Here is a 22233-nt window from a genome sequence, read left to right as displayed (position 1 = left end):
AAAAGGAGAACAACTCCATCATGGAGGTGAAGAAAATATTGAACAGCATCCACAACATTCTTCTTGAATGTAAAAGCAAGAATTTCATTTCCCTTAAAGTTAAGGGACTACTGGCAGAATATCGCAGAGATGGATTTGGTGAGGGCTGCGACAAGTTCTGTGCTGATGTACAAGTTCTGTGCTGATGTACAAGTTCTGTGCTGATGTACAAGTTCTGTGCTGATGTACAAGTTCTGTGCTGATGTACAAGTTCTGTGCTGATGTACAAGTTCTGTGCTGATGTACAAGGCCTGTGCTGATGTACAAGTTCTGTGCTGATGTACAAGGCCTGTGCTGATGTACAAGTTCTGTGCTGATGTACAAGTTCTGTGCTGATGTACAAGTTCTGTGCTGATGTACAAGTTCTGTGCTGATGTACAAGGCCTGTGCTGATGTACAAGTTCTGTGCTGATGTACAAGTTCTGTGCTGATGTACAAGGCCTGTGCTGATGTACAAGTTCTGTGCTGATGTACAAGGCCTGTGCTGATGTACAAGTTCTGTGCTGATGTACAAGGCCTGTGCTGATGTACAAGTTCTGTGCTGATGTACAAGGCCTGTGCTGATGTACAAGTTCTGTGCTGATGTACAAGGCCTGTGCTGATGTACAAGTTCTGTGCTGATGTACAAGGCCTGTGCTGATGTACAAGTTCTGTGCTGATGTACAAGTTCTGTGCTGATGTACAAGTTCTGTGCTGATGTACAAGTTCTGTGCTGATGTACAAGTTCTGTGCTGATGTACAAGGCCTGTGCTGATGTACAAGTTCTGTGCTGATGTACAAGTTCTGTGCTGATGTACAAGGCCTGTGCTGATGTACAAGGCCTGTGCTGATGTACAAGGCCTGTGCTGATGTACAAGTTCTGTGCTGATGTACAAGTTCTGTGCTGATGTACAAGTTCTGTGCTGATGTACAAGTTCTGTGCTGATGTACAAGTTCTGTGCTGATGTACAAGGCCTGTGCTGATGTACAAGTTCTGTGCTGATGTACAAGTTCTGTGCTGATGTACAAGGCCTGTGCTGATGTACAAGTTCTGTGCTGATGTACAAGGCCTGTGCTGATGTACAAGTTCTGTGCTGATGTACAAGGCCTGTGCTGATGTACAAGTTCTGTGCTGATGTACAAGGCCTGTGCTGATGTACAAGGCCTGTGCTGATGTACAAGGCCTGTGCTGATGTACAAGTTCTGTGCTGATGTACAAGGCCTGTGCTGATGTACAAGTTCTGTGCTGATGTACAAGGCCTGTGCTGATGTACAAGGCCTGTGCTGATGTACAAGGCCTGTGCTGATGTACAAGTTCTGTGCTGATGTACAAGGCCTGTGCTGATGTACAAGGCCTGTGCTGATGTACAAGGCCTGTGCTGATGTACAAGTTCTGTGCTGATGTACAAGTTCTGTGCTGATGTACAAGGCCTGTGCTGATGTACAAGTTCTGTGCTGATGTACAAGGCCTGTGCTGATGTACAAGTTCTGTGCTGATGTACAAGGCCTGTGCTGATGTACAAGTTCTGTGCTGATGTACAAGGCCTGTGCTGATGTACAAGGCCTGTGCTGATGTACAAGTTCTGTGCTGATGTACAAGGCCTGTGCTGATGTACAAGTTCTGTGCTGATGTACAAGGCCTGTGCTGATGTACAAGTTCTGTGCTGATGTACAAGTTCTGTGCTGATGTACAAGGCCTGTGCTTGTCTGGAGTATATGGAGAAGGGGATGACTCCCATGGAAGAGTTCTCAACATTTATGTGGATGGATATGAGTGAGCCACCAGATTGGAATGATGTGGAGGCCTGCATCAAGTACCTTAGAGAGAAGGGGGTGCCAATTGACGATGTCAAGTGTTTTGACTAGGTCGCCAATCTGAAAAAAATCATAGAAAGGTACAACAGTGATGAGGAGTTCATTGGCCTGCATGTGCACCAGAAGTGGACCCAATACTTTGAGACTCAGAACTACTGAAGATTTCACAGTCTGTCTTTGCGCTGCCCTCTCACAATGCAAATGTTGAGAGGGTTTTCTCACTGATGCAGAGCCAGTGGACAAAGGAGAGGAACCAGCTCTCTGTTGAGTCACTGAAAGGGATTCTGTTTGTGCAATACAACTTCAGACACTTCTTGCAAAGACTTTCATGCTTATTTGTTAAGCAACAAAAAACTGCTGGGAAAGATCAGCTCTACAGCAAAATATAGATGGGAAAACAAGGAGGATGAGGAAGAAAAACAGGATAAAGAGGAAGAAGAAAACTAAAGATATAAATATCTTTTGTTAGTTAGTTTGTGAGAGCTATTTTTGTTCAATTTGGAGGTATTTTTTAGTTATTTATAATTTATTTATTTTTCTAATACAGAAGAGACATTAGTTCATTCATTATTTTTGAAACCTGTCATAATAAAACATGTTGAGTAACCTCTGAGAAGCCTATCTGAATTTGTGTCTTTGGTTATAGATAGTATTTTGTAATATAACAATTTTCTATCCATACAGAGGAGGCATAGCCATACTTTAAAATGTATTGAAATTAATAAGGCATGTTTGAGTAAACTTCGAGTATCATTTGAGTATCTCATTGCCGGGCCGAGTGTCCTGGTTTTCGGTAATCAGAATATGGTCACCCTGTCATATATCCCTTTTAATTCCTTTTATAACTGTTTTAATTTTCCTTGCTTTTATTTTGTGATTATTTTAATTCCTTTTTTGTGTAAAGCACTTTGAATTGCCATAGTGAATGAAATATGCAATATAAATAAAACTTGCCTTGCCTAACTTAGCATAAAATAAATATATTTCAAATGTATTTATTTTTCATTTGGGCATTTCTGTGTGAAATGTTTTACAGGACGAGGGGATTGCCCATGTAGTGCGTTCCTCCTCGTTCAGGCTGTCAAGTCTAGATTTAAACCCTCTTTGCCAATAGTTTTGGCGATTACACACGTATATAGCATTGAGTTGGATGTAGTAAGGAGGTTCTGCCATATTATATACAGAAACAGGAACTGACTAGCAGGCACAATGTGACGCATTATTAGTGTTTCATGACTTCACACATAACATCTTTATTATGTCATCTCTTTGCCAGCTGAACTTTTCAAACCCTCCAGTCCCTGACCAGATAGACAGGTTTGTCAGCCTTCCTCTCATTTCTCTCCCACTATGTCATTTTGGCCATGGCAAATGTGTGCAGTGCTTAGCTAGAACCATCCAAAGAACCTGTAATACTAGTTTAAACCACACCCGTTCAGGTTTAAAAGGAAATGCACCTCAGCCAGCATCTGTACTTTACCTTGGATTGTCCCTCTCCAGTGTCTCCAGTGTCTCCAGTGTCTCCAGCCTTGGATTGTCCCTCTCCAGTGTCTCCAGTGTCTCCAGTGTCTCCAGCCTTGGATTGTCCCTCTCCAGTGTCTCCAGTGTCTCCAGTGTCTCCAGCCTTGGATTGTCCCTCTCCAGTGTTTCCAGTGTCTCCAGCCTTGGATTGTCCCTCTTCAGTGTCTCCAGTGTCTCCAGCCTTGGATTGTCCCTCTCCAGTGTCTCCAGCCTTGGATTGTCCCTCTCCAGTGTCTCCAGTGTCTCCAGTGTCTCCAGCCTTGGATTGTCCCTCTCCAGTATATTTCCAGTGCCATGGCTTCAGCTGCGTGGGCTCCGGAGGCGTTTGCGTGCCCGATATGCTTGGAAACTCTGAGCGACCCTGCCACCCTTCCCTGTGGACACACGTACTGCCTCCTGTGTATCCAGAAGCACTGGGACCAGCCCTCGACCAAGGGCTCCTGTGAGTGTCCTCAGTGCAGACAGCGCTTCACCCCGAGGCCCGTCCTGGCCAGAAGCAACGTGCTGATGGAGGCGCTGGAGAAGCTGAGGCTGAGCGCGTCTGAGCACCCTGTCCCCGTGTGTGCGGATGCGTCCCCCCCGTCTGGCCTGTATCCCGCTCTTCCCACGGGATCACCGGAGCTCTGTCCGCTTCATCAGCAGCTGCTGGAGCTGTACTGCTGCCACGACCAACAGCGCATCTGTGACGAGTGTGGCCTTCTGGGACACAAAGGCCATCAGGTGGTGCGTCCGGATGAACAACAACACAAGATCCAGGTGCGCGACTGCATTGTAACCTTTATTACATTTGTGTGTGAATCATACATGCCTTAATTTACCCCAAACTTTTAATTATTATTAACTCACTAAAAGGCCTGGACCTGGTCACATAAACACTGTCTTAAGAACTAGTCTGACCAAAGAGCAGTCAGCCAAGAGGGAACCTTACTTCACAGATTCAAGAGAGACCAGTCTACGTTTCCATCTAACTAATCACCAAACGACTGTAAACATCATATACTGAGATCTTTCTACGAACGCTCCACAGATTAGGGCTGAACGATCATATATTGTGATTCTTTTTGTTCCCTCGCTATATTGTATCAATACTTTAGGTCTTTGTATCAATATTTTTGAGTTTATGTATTCATCAGTGAATTAAAAAGTAATTATTCCTTATGAAATGAGCAGTATGCGGTCAGCTTATGGTTTAGCGGTATAAATGACAGTGAGGTGCACCAGAAGAGCTTCTCTCTAACAGGAGTGACCCCATCTGCTGACTGAAATCAATATAATACTTCTGTATGAATGTGAGGACTTTTTGTTATGTTAACCATATTGCTGTGTCCACAAACAACTTCTTAATAGGGAATCATCTGAATTCAGTGAGTAAACATTACTGATCACTAGCTGTGTTTTCAGGGACACTTTTTGTTTCAATCCGAATGAAATTATTGAGTGGAAGTAGAGATTTAGATTGACTGACTATATATGTGTTTAGAATTTCAAAACCATTTACTGCTGCTTGACTCTTATAATATACATTGGCTGATGGCTATTTTGTGTTTTTGTTGTGTGTATGTGTCTCTTGGACTTTGGTACACTGACATTATACTGTATATCTTTGTGATTATTCAGCAAGAGCTGATAGGGTTGAACGCCCGGATTCAAGGGAGCATTGAAGACAGAGAGAGGGTTATTCAGAGCCTTCCCCAAGTTTCCCAAGCACACAAGGTAAACACTTCTCTCAATAACCATGTCAGAAGTATTGCAGCTGTGTGTTGAACCCGTCTGTGTGTTGAACCCGTCTGTGTGTTGAACCCGTCTGTGTGTTGAACCCGTCTGTGTGTTGAACCCGTCTGTGTGTTGAACCCGTCTGTGTGTTGAACCGGTGATGGGCTGTGTGTGTCCCCCAGGTCTCCCTGCAGCAGCTGATGGAGGACAGCCAGGCCGTGTTCGTGGATGTGTTGAGGAGCGTTGAGCTCAGTCGATCGCAGGTGCTCGAGCTGCTGCACACACACGAGAGCTCGTCCTCTACACACACCCAGGCCCACACACACCAGATACAGCAGGAGATCCTCCTGCTACGCCAGAAGCAAGAGCAGCTCAGGAGACTGGAACACATTCAGGACCCAGTCACTTTCCTCAATGTAAGTGAGCAAATTCACCTTCAGTAATGGCAGATATTAATAAAGCAGGCATATGACATTGCTCTATCTATGCTAACAGATGCTAGCGTATGAAAAGATTGCTCTGTTTTTGTTTTGTTTAAAATTGCTACATCTGAAGCAAAATATATATATATCAGTACAGTACTGTTTAATAGTTTGGTTGCAGTTCGGTCTCTTCTGCTCACCAAAGCTGCTATTATTTGGTCAACAATACACTAAAACCAGTCAAACATTATTTCAATGTAAATCATCTGTTCTCTATGTGAATATACAGTAAAGTGTAGTTTATTCCTGTGATCAAAGCTGAATGTTCAGGATCATTACTCCAGTCTTCAGAGTCACATGATCCTTCAGGAATCACTCTAATATGAGGATTTGATGCTCAAGAAACTTTTGATTATCATCAATGATGAAACCAGTTGTGCTGCGTAATCTTATCGACCCCAAACAGTAGCACATAAACAACGGCTGGACAATGAAACAGAAACACTGGCCAGTATATAGTGTTGGAGGTCTCATGCCTATACGCATGTTCACTGACTTCATCAGGAAGAGTCGAGATTAGATTGAAATCTACAAGAGTTCCTTATTTAAAATGATAAAATGAATATGAAGATAATGTTGTGTAGTCTATAATACTATAGACACAGCCAGTTTTACTGATTTGAGAGACGTGTTTGTGATGGGATAATTACTTTAAGATTGTATTGGAGTCTTACACACATGCTGTACAGTAAATCTGAGCCGTGTGGGGACAGATATTGTGTGTGTGAGTGGCTCGATAACTTGATCTTGACCCTTAATAAACTTTAATTACTGCTGTCACATTACAAATCTGCTTCAAAGATACAATTAAATGAATTGCTAATTCAACAAAATAAAAATGTAAAGCAAATACTAGAAATCATGTAAAAAACAAAACAAACAAAAAACTGCACTTTTTATTTATCTATTATAACTTTTATATCATTTTGGTCGCTTTCCTTCCTTGTAAAGGTCCAGAAATTTGTAATGAAACAACATGACGTGTTTTATAAAGTCTGTCTGCAGAAGAGTCATTAACCCAAGGGCAGAACTGATGTTCTTAAAGAGCCAACAGATGGACATATGTGTCCCAAACCATGACTGAGTCCAGCTGAACCTCTCTCCCAGGAGGAGTGTGTGTGTGTGTGTGTGTGTGTGTGTGTGTGAAGGAGATGTGTGTGAGCTACAACATCTCCTTAGCAAGGCCACAATTATTATTATGAAAAATTGGGGCAAAAACTAAAGTGTTTATAATTTTGTTCAGTGTATGTGTGTCCAAATAATTGATTTTATTTTTTATACTAGACTAGTTTATGAACAATGTTTACTATAGGTAACCATTTGAAACAACATGAATAGAGAGAAAATACATTGTTGTTGTTGTTGTTTTTCTGTCTAATACAGTTAATGGAGATTATGAAACCATAGACGTTTATGAGATTATGCAGACACTTGAATTGTATACTGGTTATTTAACTGGTGCTGATATCACAGGCGTGTGTGGCTAGTATTATGAAGGACAGTATGATTATTGTGAGCAGGCCAGAGGATGAAGGCGTCTTGAATACCTCTGCGTATCTATCTATCTGTGTCTGTTTTCACTTTACCATGGTATAATGTCTGAGACTCACAACCTTCTGAAAATCCTGTAGAAAATGATGCTTGTAATGATTCCTCAGGCGTTCATGAGCGTGGACTGTGCGGATCCGCCTGTGAACATCGCAGCGATGGAGATCTGGACCCCGCAGGCGCTGATATCAGGGGTCAGGTCAGTTCTGGACGCTTTCAGAGAGGCGCTGGAAGACCTCACCAAAACCAGCCTGGCCCGTGTCTTCAGAGTCGGTGAGTTGTGGAACGGCTTCATCTGCAATATCCTCTGGTCTTCCTGCCAAGCCATCAGCTCTACCCACTCTCTGCTGCTTCAAACCATTTCTGTTCAGACATTAATCATTTGAGAAGCGACAAACTCTCTGCGTTCACATAACTGTGGTAAAGTCACATGGTCTTTCATAGCTCATTGATTTGACAGAAATTGGTCAAGTGCAATAAGTGCATTCATTTGAACTAGAATGAAGTGTATGGTTGCCAAGCAACGTAGACATTTTGTAGATTATTACAGAAATGCTTCAAACACATTTATATTTATTTGTGTTTTACTATAGCAGAATTTAGTGTCTGAATTATTTGCTTTCTATAATAATCTACGAGCCATTCCACCGAATGGGTGACATTTGCCTGTTGTAAGTGAAAAAAAAAAATAATTTCAACACTGAATCTAATAACACACATATTTCACTGTTCAAAATGTATATTGGTCAATATCAGGCAACTTTATTTCATTTTTTTACAAGGTTTCAAAGTGGGAGATTTTTCTCAGTCCTGTTACCGAAACTCATGTGTCTTTTTAAAAGCATGTCAACTAATTTATTTGTTTTCCTCTCACAAAAGTGTTTATTTGAAAGCAATGGTTGGTTGCATGTTTGAATGATATTTTTCACTAAAGATCACTGTATAGGCACACAAGGGTGTATTTAAAAAAAAAAAACTGCAAAGCCATTATTAAATTTTAAAGGAGACCCAAACCTCAAGTTTATATATATTTTTTATCATGTAATTAATTAAGCATAGATGCAACTGAAGTCAGCCATCTCTCATGTGCTACAGTGCCCTGACACTGAGAGTAATGCTTCATTCTGACACCACAACCAGGATTCTAATTAATGTGGTTGTGAATTTGACTTTTACCGTAAAGCAGATGTATCAGTGAAATAGTGATCTATCATCTAGTGTATAAGTGTAAGTGTATTAGTGTATTAATGATCTAGTGATCTAGTGATCTAGGGCCCTATTTTAACGATCTTAAGCGCATGGCCTTAATTGCAGGGTGCAAGTTCACTTAAGGCGTGCCCGAATCCACTTTTGCTAGTTTAACGATGGGAAAAATGGTCGGGGCTCCCGGCGCTGGTCTAAAAGGGTCGTCCCTATTCTCTTAATGAGTAATGGGTGTGTTTTGGGATTTACGTGCGTTAAACCAATCAGAGTCTCATCTCCCATTCCCTTTAAATGCCAGTTGCGCTCGCGCCATGGCGGATTCGCTATTTACATGACGGAATTTGATAGTGGAAAGACCGAAGCCGTCTCTAGAGCGCAAACGGATCTGCTCGTGCGCGAGGTCAAAGTACGCAAGCAGAACATCTATGGGACACGCCGGATTCACCATATCTTTATGTACACAGTAATCATCTTTTACATTGTAATCCTTTTAATCTTAATATTTGGCATGTTTGTGTGCTGCTGTGCGTCCCTGTGTGTGTAATAAGCGGAGTGTACGTGTGTTGTGGACCCGCCTATAGGCGCACATTACAAAAAATATATATAAATATTGCGCCATTGACTTTAGAGCAGGTTTCAGTCGGTCAACGGCTCAGTCTGTTTCAGATCCTCAAAATAGCACTGAGCCAACAATGCTCCAGAACACACCTCGTTCTCAGACCAGCAGCCCATGGGCGCACAAATGGGCGCAGATGCATTTGCTATTTAAACATAGCGGCACAGGACGTGAAAATGAAAACTGCGTTGGGGTGAAACTAGCAAAAAACACTTGTGTCGCGCTTGGCGCTGCATTGCGTCGGGTGTAAGATAGGGCCCTAAGTGTATTAGTGATCTAGTGTATTAGTGATCTAGTGTATTAGGGATCTAGTGTATTAGTGATATAGTGTATTAGTGATATAGTGTATTAGTGATATAGTGTATTAGTGATATAGTGTATTAGTGATATAGTGATATTGTGATCTAGTGTATTAGTGATCTAGTGTATTAGTGATCTAGTGTATTAGTGATCTAGTGTATTAGTGATATAGTGTATTAGTGATATAGTGTATTAGTGATCTAGTGTATTAGTGATATAGTGATGATTTAGTGATATAGTGATCTAGTGATATAGTGATCTAGTGTATTAGTGATCTAGTGTATTAGTGATCTAGTGTATTAGGGATCTAGTGTATTAGTGATATAGTGTATTAGTGATATAGTGATATTGTGATCTAGTGTATTAGTGATCTAGTGTATTAGTGATCTAGTGTATTAGTGATCTAGTGTATTAGTGATATAGTGTATTAGTGATCTAGTGTATTAGTGAGATAGTGATGATTTAGTGATATAGTGATCTAGTGATATAGTGATCTAGTGTATTAGTGATCTAGTGTATTAGTGATATAGTGTTTTAGGGATCTAGTGTATTAGTGATCTAGTGTATTAGTGAGATAGTGATGATTTAGTGATCTAGTGTATTAGTGATATAGTGTATTAGTGATCTAGTGATGATTTAGTGATATAGTGTATTAGTGATCTAGTGTATTAGTGATCTAGTGTATTAGTGATCTAGTGTATTAGTGAGATAGTGATGATTTAGTGATATAGTGTATTAGTGATATAGTGTATTAGTGATCTAGTGATGATTTAGTGATATAGTGTATTAGTGATATAGTGATATAGTGATATAGTGATCTAGTGTATTAGTGATCTAGTGTATTAGTGATCTAGTGTATTAGTGATCTAGTGTATTAGTGATATAGTGTATTAGTGATCTAGTGTATTAGTGAGATAGTGATGATTTAGTGATATAGTGATCTAGTGATATAGTAATCTAGTGTATTAGTGATCTAGTGTATTAGTGATCTAGTGTATTAGTGATCTAGTGTATTAGGGATCTAGTGTATTAGTGATCTAGTGTATTAGTGAGATAGTGATGATTTAGTGATATAGTGTATTAGGGATCTAGTGTATTAGTGATCTAGTGTATTAGTGAGATAGTGATGATTTAGTGATATAGTGTATTAGTGATATAGTGATCTAGTGTATTAGTGATCGAGTGTATTAGTGATCTAGTGTATTAGTGAGATAGTGATGATTTAGTGATATAGTGATATAGTGATATAGTGATCTAGTGTATTAGTGATCTAGTGTATTAGTGATCTAGTGTATTAGTGATATAGTGTATTAGTGATATAGTGTATTAGTGATCTAGTGTATTAGTGATCTAGTGTATTAGTGAGATAGTGATGATTTAGTGATATAGTGATCTAGTGATATAGTAATCTAGTGTATTAGTGATCTAGTGTATTAGTGATCTAGTGTATTAGGGATCTAGTGTATTAGTGATCTAGTGTATTAGTGAGATAGTGATGATATAGTGATATAGTGTATTAGGGATCTAGTGTATTAGTGATCTAGTGTATTAGTGAGATAGTGATGATTTAGTGATATAGTGTATTAGTGATATAGTGATCTAGTGTATTAGTGATCTAGTGTATTAGTGATCTAGTGTATTAGTGATCTAGTGTATTAGTGATCTAGTGTATTAGTGAGATAGTGATGATTTAGTGATATAGTGATCTAGTGATATAGTAATCTAGTGTATTAGTGATCTAGTGTATTAGTGATATAGTGTATTAGTTATCTAGTGTATTAGTGAGATAGTGATGATTTAGTGATATAGTGTATTAGTGATATAGTGATATAGTGTATTAGTGATCTAGTGTATTAGTGATCTAGTGTATTAGTGATCTAGTGTATTAGTGAGATAGTGATGATTTAGTGATATAGTGTATTAGTGATCTAGTGTATTAGTGATCTAGTGTATTAGTGATCTAGTGTATTAGTGATATAGTGTATTAGGGATCTAGTGTATTAGTGAGATAGTGATGATTTAGTGATATAGTGTATTAGTGATATAGTGTATTAGTGATATAGTGATCTAGTGTATTAGTGATCTAGTGTATTAGTGATCTAGTGTATTAGTGATATAGTGTATTAGGGATCTAGTGTATTAGTGATATAGTGATCTAGTGTATTAGTGATCTAGTGTATTAGTGATCTAGTGTATTAGGGATCTAGTGTATTAGTGATCTAGTGTATTAGTGAGATAGTGATGATTTAGTGATATAGTGTATTAGTGATATAGTGATCTAGTGTATTAGTGATCTAGTGTATTAGTGATATAGTGATGATATAGTGATGATATAGTGATATAGTGTATTAGTGATCTAGTGTATTAGTGATCTAGTGTATTAGTGAGATAGTGATGATTTAGTGATATAGTGTATTAGTGATATAGTGTATTAGTGATATAGTGATCTAGTGTATTAGTGATCTAGTGTATTAGTGATCTAGTGTATTAGTGATCTAGTGTATTAGTGAGATAGTGATGATTTAGTGATATAGTGTATTAGTGATATAGTGTATTAGTGATATAGTGTATTAGTGTATTAGTGATCTAGTGTATTAGTGATCTAGTGTATTAGTGATCTAGTGTATAAGTGAGATAGTGATGATTTAGTGATATAGTGTATTAGTGATATAGTGTATTAGTGATATAGTGTATTAGTGTATTAGTGATCTAGTGTATTAGTGATCTAGTGTATTAGTGATAGTGTATTAGTGATCTAGTGTATTAGTGATCTAGTGTATTAGTGAGATAGTGATGATTTAGTGATATAGTGTATTAGTGATCTAGTGTATTAGTGATCTAGTGTATTAGTGATCTAGTGTATTAGTGAGATAGTGATGATTTAGTGATATAGTGTATTAGTGATATAGTGATCTAGTGTATTAGTGATCTAGTGTATTAGTGATCTAGTGTATTAGTGATATAGTGTATTAGGGATCTAGTGTATTAGTGGTCTAGTGTATTAGTGAGATAGTGATGATTTAGTGATATAGTGTATTAGTGATATAGTGATCTAGTGTATTAGTGATCTAGTGTATTAGTGATCTAGTGTATTAGTGATCTAGTGTATTAGTGAGATAGTGATGATTTAGTGATATAGTGTATTAGTGATATAGTGATCTAGTGTATTAGTGATATAGTGTATTAGTGATATAGTGTATTAGTGATATAGTGTATTAGTGATATAGTGTATTAGTGATCTAGTGTATTAGTGAGATAGTGATGATTTAGTGATATAGTTTATTAGTGATATAGTGATCTAGTGTATTAGTTATCTAGTGTATTAGTGATATAGTGATGATATAGTGATATAGTGATGATATAGTGATCTAGTGTATTAGTGATCTAGTGTATTAGTGATCTAGTGTATTAGTGAGATAGTGATGATTTAGTGATATAGTGTATTAGTGATCTAGTGTATTAGTGAGATAGTGATGATTTAGTGATATAGTGTATTAGTGATATAGTGATCTAGTGTATTAGTGATCTAGTGTATTAGTGATCTAGTGTATTAGTGATATAGTGATGATATAGTGATATAGTGATGATATAGTGATATAGTGTATTAGTGCTCTAGTGTATTAGTGAGATAGTGATGATATAGTGATATAGTGTATTAGTGAGATAGTGATGATATAGTGATCTAGTGTATTAGTGATCTAGTGAATTAGTGATCTAGTGTATTAGTGATATAGTGATGATATAGTGATATAGTGTATTAGTGATCTAGTGTATTAGTGAGATAGTGATGATATAGTGATCTAGTGTATTAGTGATCTAGTGTATTAGTGAGATAGTGATGATATAGTGATATAGTGTATTAGTGATCTAGTGTATTAGTGAGATAGTGATGATATAGTGATCTAGTGTATTAGTGATCTAGTGTATTAGTGAGATAGTGATGATATAGTGATCTAGTGTATTAGTGATATAGTGTATTAGTGATATAGTGATGATATAGTGATATAGTGTATTAGTGATCTAGTGTATTAGTGAGATAGTGATGATATAGTGATCTAGTGTATTAGTGATCTAGTGTATTAGTGAGATAGTGATGATATAGTGATCTAGTGTATTAGTGATCTAGTGTATTAGTGATCTAGTGTATTAGTGATCTAGTGTATTAGTGATATAGTGATGATATAGTGATATAGTGATCTAGTGTATTAGTGATCTAGTGTATTAGTGATCTAGTGTATTAGTGATATAGTGATATAGTGATGATATAGTGATATAGTGTATTAGTGATCTAGTGTATTAGTGAGATAGTGATGATATAGTGATCTAGTGTATTAGTGATATAGTGTATTAGTGATCTAGTGTATTAGTGAGATAGTGATGATATAGTGATATATCCCATGTTCCCCTGCAGTGAATGATGCGGCCGCTCTGGCACAATCATCCAGTCAGTCATGTGACCCAGGCGTTGTCTCCAGCCAATCACAGCCGCCCTCACTAAACCCAGGTAAACACACACTATCCTCAGTGGACAATGAACTCATCTTTCTAGAGTGTTATTTTTGAAACAGGCTTCTTCTCAGCTTTTCAGATTACAGAAGTAAAGTCTGACTCTGCAAAACCGGATGTTGAACCCAAAGTCAAAGCTTCTTCTCCTGCAACACAAGAACACCACACGAACCAAGGCTCTGCCAATCCTGGTAAATAATGAAGAGTATTAGATTACACAGTACTTTTGACTAATCACAGGAATAAAGTTACGTTATCTAAAAATGAGAAATAGGGGAGAACGGGGTAATGTGAGACATCGGGTAATGTGAGACACCCCCTATATCTAGGCAACGGAACACAATTTTGGTCATTTGACCATTATGTTTTCAAGCCCCTTTCATTTCACCTTGGCCATGAAGAAGAGGACCTCATGGTGCTGTAGTAAGCATGTTTTTTTCACAAAAATATTTTTTTTGCATGTAAAAGTAAATTTTCTTGCTGTCAACTTAATCAACTGTTGTGCCAAAGCAAATTGATTCAGGTAGAAAAACTTATATCATACATGTTGATGAACTACCAACATATAAAACCATGTGATGATGCTAGCTGAAGATAAGCCCGAATTGCTTAGAGAGATCGTTTTTTTCTAAAATGTGGCGGTGGGGTAAAGTGAGACAAATGCTGTGGGGTAAAGTGAGACATGAGGCACAAGTTAAGTTTAGTCTTAAACATATTTTAATGTAATATTACATGACATATGTTTTATTTTTAATGTCATAAACATAGTAGAAAAGCCATCATGCCAAGGCAATACACCAGGAAGAAAACCTGACGGCCCGAATGAGAGGGTGCGCTCCTCTGGGCCCCAGGCAACCCGGAGGCGCCTGTTTTCCATTACCTAGTCCGATAAGAGTGTCGTCTTCCTCCTCTACAACACCCCGAGCGTCCGTGTTTGGACCGTCATTGCTCCAGCAGGAGCGCCAGCAGGTGTACGGATCTGACTTTGACCAGAGATGACCCACCCTCCCTGGGGCCGGCCCGGGAGGTCTGCAAGCATGGAGCTCTTCTTCAAATACAAGATATTTTTGGACATTTTTACAAGGAGGAATATCCTCCAGTGTGTCTTTCACCCCAGCTCACCCAGGATGGTGCACATTCACCGGTGTGCACGCCCTGGCACCGAGGGACTGGGTGTCCAAACCAGACCCTATTTACTGGAAGTCTCGCCCGCACAAAGTGCACTTTCTCTGGGCTGGATCAGGCTGTTTCTCCACCCGGTCTGACCACCATGGTTCTCTGGTCCATGTTCCTTGTCCGAGCGGAGCATTGTCCCTCCTCCACAAAGACCCAAAGGTCCGTTTTAGGACTGACTTTGCTCCAGACGGAGCTCCAGCGGTGGCGGACAAATCCGAATCTGGCTCAGGACGGGCCACTCTCCCTGGGCTGGCCAGGGGAGGTCTGACAGCATTGAGTTTTCAAAATGTATCACAATAATTTGGACATAGTTCTTTTTTTTTAGGAGGAATTTCCTCCAGTGTGCCATTCACCCTTAGCACGCCAAGGGCGTTGCACCTTCACTTGGATGCGCACCGGTGGGTCATAAAAAAATGTGCTTAATTGACCAATCTCCATGATTCTGTTACTAGTCCGACATTAGTTCTGGAATGTGTGGTTGTCAAGCTAGCTGTCAAGATTCTTACTGTTACAACATGTGTTGTTATGGAAGTTTCAGAGTGGAAAAAGTAAGTGGATCAGTTTACCCCCAGCTGGTTCACTTTACCCCCTTGATTTCTCTGGTCTGTCTCAGTTTACCCCTAAGCTGGGGTAAAGTGAGACACAAGACCACTTTTTTAAAAACAATCATATTTTCACTGCCCTTCGTCCTGAATACATTCTAATAATTTCCATTGCTAGGAAACATCCTGAATTAATGGAAAATGTGTAAATTTGACTGATATATAATTTTAGCTTGCTTAGAGGGGAACGAATGTAAAAAATGTCTCACTTTACCCCACTCTCCCCTACAAAACCAAACTCAAAAGTAAAAGATTTGCATTATGGGGCAGAGGCTTGTGTAAATAAATGTTACAATGCAAAAATCTTAATGGTACTAAAAGTAGTGTGTGTGCTTTTGAAACGCGTGAAGCTTCGAAACCTTTGTGAATCATTTGTTTGGATCCAGTCGTTCGGAGTGCTTAAGCGTGTCATGTGATTTCAGTAAACGAGGCTTCGTTACGTTTCGAGATGCCAATGGTTCGCCGCTAGGGGGCGATGATCTCTGTGAATACATGAACCAGTCTCTATATATGATTTTTAATCATATATTTCACACGATTTCTATATATGATAAATAATGACATATTTTTATAATAAAAGGGAAGAGTTGTAGTTAAAAGTCTGTTATTGGTCTTATTAACCAAGCTCTCCATAAAACAAACAAAACAAGGTCTACAGTTTAATAAAATAACACATTATAAAGACACTTCATATTTAATGATTTGTTAATGGCATTTAATAGATTACATCTTCAATAAGACAGTTGCAGTTGGTTTGTAAAAGGTGTTTTTATTCATATTTTTATTCATAATTCATATTTATTCATAATATTATTCAGTTTTTGCTGCATTTACACGCTCTGACCAGCATGTGGCGTTTTGAGCGCTTCGAAACAGTGAATAATTTTGCGAAGCAAATTCTGAAATTGATTCAAAATTTACAAAAGCTTTGGTTCACCCATTGCTACCTAAAATATGCATATATTATGTCTAGTACACATCATTTTTGTAGGCGTGAAATGTGACCTAGATGTGTTTTCCTGAGATTTGCCCTATTACACATCTTCATTGTGTCTCTACAGTGGAGGGATCAGCATCGTGTTGTCTGGCTAAACCAGCACCTAAAACCCGAGAGGAAATGCTTAAATGTGAGATCAACTGTTACTGATTTTGTACAAATATGTCCTTTCTCTTTCTTTCGGTAATGTTTAATGTTGTATTTTCTTTCAGTCCGCACCGAGCTTACTCTTGATCCCAATAGTGCTTTCCGTCAGATCCGTTTGTCTGATGGCTATCGCAAGGCGACGCTGTGCGCGGAGAGCCAGAACTACCCGGCTCACGCGGACCGCTTCATGTTCTGGAGGCAAGTCATGTGTGCGGAGCCGCTGGCTGGGGGCCCGAGCTACTGGGAGCTGGAGTGGACCGGGCAAAGGGTAAATACAGCACACTTTAAATCAAGCATAGCGTCAGTTCTGGCAGGTCACGTTAGTCAAGCTCACATCAGTTACTCTCAGCTGATCCACATCTACCTATAGGAAAACAACGCCTATCACTGAATACATATATAAGCTCCTTCAGTATTATCAGCAGATATCGCCTTTCTCAGGAGCTAATTACCCTCCTCCCTCCCCAGCTCCTCTTGTCAGTCAGGATTTGCCGTTCTGATTCCCTTTGAATCAGAATAAATTCTCAAATTATGTTGTACTTTAAAATCTTGAATTAAATATATATCGGACCCAGGCGAAAGTATAAACAAGGCTTAAGACAGGACCTGATAGACCGACCCAGGTCTGAACCAGTCTAAGACAGGAGGACCTGATAGACCGACCCAAGTCTGAACCAGTCTAAGACAGCACCTGATAGACCGACCCAGGTCTGAACCAGTCTAAGACAGCACCTGATAGACCGACCCAGGTCTGAACCAGTCTAAGACAGGAGGACCTGATAGACCGACCCATGTCTGAACCAGTCTAAGACAGCACCTGATAGACTGACCCAGGTCTAAACTAGTCTAAGACAGCACCTGATAGACAGACCCAGGTCTGAACCAGTCTAAGACAGCACCTGATAGACAGACCCAGGTCTGAACCAGTCTAAGACAGGACCTGATAGACCGACCCAGGGTTGAACCAGTCTAAGACAGGACCTGATAGACTGACCCAGGTCTGAACCAGTCTAAGACAGGACCTGATAGACAGACCCAGGTCTGAACCAGTCTAAGACAGGACCTGATAGACAGACCCAGGTCTGAACCAGTCTAAGACAGCACCTGATAGACTGACCCAGGTCTGAACCAGTCTAAGACAGGACCTGATAGACCGACCCAGGTCTGAACCAGTCTAAGACAGGACCTGATAGACAGACCCAGGTCTGAACCAGTCTAAGACAGGACCTGATAGACAGACACAGGTCTGAACCAGTCTAAGACAGCACCTGATAGACTGACCCAGGTCTGAACCAGTCTAAGACAGGACCTGATAGACAGACCCAGGTCTGAACCAGTCTAAGACAGCACCTGATAGACAGACCCAGGTCTGAACCAGTCTAAGACAGGACCTGATAGACAGACCCAGGTCTGAACCAGTCTAAGACAGGACCTGATAGACCGACCCAGGTCTGAACCAGTCTAAGAGAGGACCTGATAGACTGACCCAGGGTTGAACCAGTCTAAAACAGCACCTGATAGACCAACCCAGGTCTGAACCAGTCTAAGACAGGACCTGATAGACCGACCCAGGTCTAAACTAGTCTAAGACAGCACCTGATAGACTGACCCAGGTCTGAACCAGTCTAAGACAGCACCTGATAGACCGACCCAGGTCTGAACCAGTCTAAGACAGCACCTGATAGACAGACACAGGTCTGAACCAGTCTAAGACAGGACCTGATAGACAGACCCAGGTCTGAACCAGTCTAAGACAGCACCTGATAGACAGACACAGGTCTGAACCAGTCTAAGACAGGACCTGATAGACAGACCCAGGTCTGAACCAATCTAAGACAGCACCTGAGAGACAGACCCAGGTCTGAACCAGTCTAAGACAGGACCTGGTAGACCGACCCAGGTCTGAACCAGTCTAAGACAGGACCTGATAGACAGACCCAGGTCTGAACCAGTCTAAGACAGCACCTGATAGACCGACCCAGGTCTGAACCAGTCTAAGACAGCACCTGATAGACCGACCCAGGTCTGAACCAGTCTAAGACAGCACCTGATAGACCGACCCAGGTCTGAACCAGTCTAAGACAGCACCTGATAGACCGACCCAGGTCTGAACCAGTCTAAGACAGCACCTGATAGACCGACCCAGGTCTAAACCAGTCTAAGACAGCACCTGATAGACCAACCCAGGTCTGAACCAGTCTAAGACAGCACCTGATAGACCGACCCAGGTCTGAACCAGTCTAAGACAGCACCTGATAGACCGACCCAGGTCTGAACCAGTCTAAGACAGCACCTGATAGACCGACCCAGGTCTGAACCAGTCTAAGACAGCACCTGATAGACCGACCCAGGTCTGAACCAGTCTAAGACAGCACCTGATAGACCAACCCAGGTCTGAACCAGTCTAAGACAGGACCTGATAGACCGACCCAGGTCTGAACCAGTCTAAGACAGCACCTGATAGACCAACCCAGGTCTGAACCAGTCTAAGACAGCACCTGATAGACCGACCCAGGTCTAAACCAGTCTAAGACAGCACCTGATAGACCAACCCAGGTCTGAACCAGTCTAAGACAGCACCTGATAGACCAACCCAGGTCTGAACCAGTCTAAGACAGCACCTGATAGACAGACACAGGTCTGAACCAGTCTAAGACAGGACCTGATAGACAGACCCAGGTCTGAACCAATCTAAGACAGCACCTGAGAGACAGACCCAGGTCTGAACCAGTCTAAGACAGGACCTGGTAGACCGACCCAGGTCTGAACCAGTCTAAGACAGGACCTGATAGACAGACCCAGGTCTGAACCAGTCTAAGACAGGACCTGATAGACCGACCCAGGTCTGAACCAGTCTAAGAGAGGACCTGATAGACTGACCCAGGGTTGAACCAGTCTAAAACAGCACCTGATAGACCAACCCAGGTCTGAACCAGTCTAAGACAGGACCTGATAGACCGACCCAGGTCTGAACCAGTCTAAGACAGCACCTGATAGACCGACCCAGGTCTAAACCAGTCTAAGACAGCACCTGATAGACCAACCCAGGTCTGAACCAGTCTAAGACAGCACCTGATAGACCGACCCAGGTCTGAACCAGTCTAAGACAGCACCTGATAGACCGACCCAGGTCTAAACCAGTCTAAGACAGCACCTGATAGACCAACCCAGGTCTGAACCAGTCTAAGACAGCACCTGATAGACCGACCCAGGTCTGAACCAGTCTAAGACAGCACCTGATAGACCGACCCAGGTCTGAACCAGTCTAAGACAGCACCTGATAGACCGACCCAGGTCTAAACCAGTCTAAGACAGCACCTGATAGACCGACCCAGGTCTGAACCAGTCTAAGACAGCACCTGATAGACCAACCCAGGTCTGAACCAGTCTAAGACAGCACCTGATAGACCGACCCAGGTCTGAGCCAGTCTAAGACAGCACCTGGTAGACCGACCCAGGTCTGAACCAGTCTAAGACAGCACCTGATAGACCAACCCAGGTCTAAACTAGTCTAAGACAGGACCTGATAGACAGACCCAGGTCTGAAGTTGGTCGAGTAGAATCTCCTAATCAACGGTGTCAAAAGCAGAGGAACTTCTGAGATATTAGCGCAGGTACATGATCTCAGGCTTTTTCTCGCAGCACTTTGTTGTAATGAAGCCAAATTTGGAAAGAATCATTAAAGCTACACCTGAGAAGTTAAAATGTTTATGAACCCTAAATTAGACTACATTATAATCAGATCTTCATCTAACTAGAAAAAGAGAATCCTATCAAACTGACAATAAACACATCTTCTTGTCTAGTCGTGAGATTTCTCTTCCTCCTTCCATCTGTGTGTGTGTGTGAGGCAGATTAATGTTGATGACGCGGATCATTGCTGTGTGCAGGTGACGGTCGGCGTGGCTTATAAAGACATGGATCGCTCCTCAGCCGAGGACAGTGCCAGACTGGGCCACAACACACACTCCTGGAGCCTGTACTGGTCCGGCAAGGCCTTCTCCCTGTGGCATGCTGGGAGAGAGACGGCTCTGGCGGGTCCTAAAGCCAGGCGTGTGGGAGTGTATGTGGACCAGCAGGCCGGAGAACTGGCTTTCTACCGCGTCTCACACACTCAGGCCCAGGAGATCTGCTGCGTTCACACACACTTCCACGGGCCGCTGTTCGCCAGCTTCCGCTTCTGGTCTGGAGTCGGCTCCTCCGTCACCATCTGTGAGCTCAACTAGGAGGAGAACAGATTTACTGACGGAGAAGATGAAGAACTCCTCCATCACTCTCCTCTATCAATCTCTGTGAACTCGACTGAAGAGAAGGTCATCTTTAGAGACAAAGAAGATGAAGAATATCAGCTGTTAAACATATGCATTTATGCCTTTCTATATCTGTTTCTTATCACTACTAGACTATGAAAATAAAAGCTAATACTAATGCATCAAAAGGTTTTGTGATTATATGATGAATTTGTCTGTAACTTGGATTCAAATAAGAGCAGATGTGATCATTAAGCTCAGTCATCTGTACTCTATACACACACACACACACACACACACACACACACACACAGCAGTTATACGGGGGTTAAAGTGGGCACCTGGCACCTCAGATAAATTAAGAAGAAGAAATAGGGCAGGATAATGAGACTGAGAGAAAAAGAAAGACTGGTGGATAAGGAGAGAGCAGGTATTGACAAATAATCGCATGCTCACTGACATGGTTTTAAAGCTATTTCTTATCCATTTTTGGATAAAAAAATTGCACATATGTAGGTCAGAGAAATCCAGATTTCCTCGGGGGAACATGCCCCCGAACCCCCGTGTCTGTGGGGGGATGTGGATGGTAATATGGGCTGGTGTGGCCAGGGCTGAAGTTTTGTCCCAGTCCATTTTCAGCCCAGTCAATTTTTCACATAGTATTGTCATCATATCAGTGTAGATGTAGATGGACCAAAATAAAACCATTCAAATATCAAGTAAATAAGTATTGTGATAGTTAGTGCCACAGTGACACTCTTGTTCCAAAAAAGTATTGCTATAGGGTTAGTCAATATCACCATACTCAATATTATATAGAAAGTTTCTCCACATGCTCACCCTGCAGCCATGATCCACACATGTGCCACACAGGTGAGCACACACACTAATACAGACACCACAGCCCCGGTGACACACACACTAACTAATGACGTCACTATGCACGTGCACAACAGTATAGACAAAAGAGGAAACATCATAGAAGACAAGTCAAACCCAATGTATTACACTCTACAAACTACATTCCGGCCCCAAATTATTTCATAGTAATAATTGACCACCACCATCACCTTGTGGGAGACAGACACCAATCAAATGCAAAGTGATCTGTTTGTCCTTTAAAGTCCAATAACGTCAAAGTTCATGTCCGCTGTATCCAAAGCTCTTCACTGCCCCTCTTCTTCCTGCAGAAGGCACACTTTGGTTATTGGCTGGTTCAGAGAGCCGGTTTTAGTTTTAATCCATACACTTCGCACCAGTCCATTTTTGTCCGGAACAGTATCCACAATTCTTCCTGTAATCCAAGTATTGTGAGGTGCCTTATCATCCACTAGCACCA

At 41.2% G+C, this 22233-nt stretch overlaps 1 protein-coding gene across 2 annotated transcripts; it reads left to right on the top strand.

Moving 5' to 3' along the window:
- Positions 1-2967: 2967 nt before the first annotated feature.
- On the top strand, positions 2968-21078 carry ftr86 (finTRIM family, member 86). Of its 2 annotated transcripts, none has more exons than XM_084418037.1 (10): positions 2968-3150; positions 3439-4110; positions 4972-5067; positions 5250-5483; positions 7208-7370; positions 13628-13720; positions 13797-13913; positions 16562-16627; positions 16710-16912; positions 20535-21078. In XM_084418037.1, the coding sequence occupies exons 2-10, from the start codon at positions 3649-3651 to the stop codon at positions 20868-20870; spliced, it is 1770 nt and encodes a 589-aa protein (XP_084274163.1). In that variant the 5' UTR covers positions 2968-3150; positions 3439-3648; the 3' UTR covers positions 20871-21078. The 2 variants fall into 2 exon arrangements, with proteins under 2 accessions (XP_084274163.1, XP_084274164.1); XM_084418038.1 differs by lacking the exon at positions 2968-3150 and having other exon boundaries at positions 3300-3446; positions 3496-4110.
- Positions 21079-22233: the final 1155 nt, after the last annotated feature.

Source organism: Rutilus rutilus (assembly GCF_951802725.1).
Source record: "Rutilus rutilus genome assembly, chromosome: 9".
NCBI classification, from domain to species: Eukaryota; Metazoa; Chordata; class Actinopteri; order Cypriniformes; family Leuciscidae; genus Rutilus; species Rutilus rutilus.
This window is presented reverse-complemented; position numbering and strand designations above follow the sequence as displayed.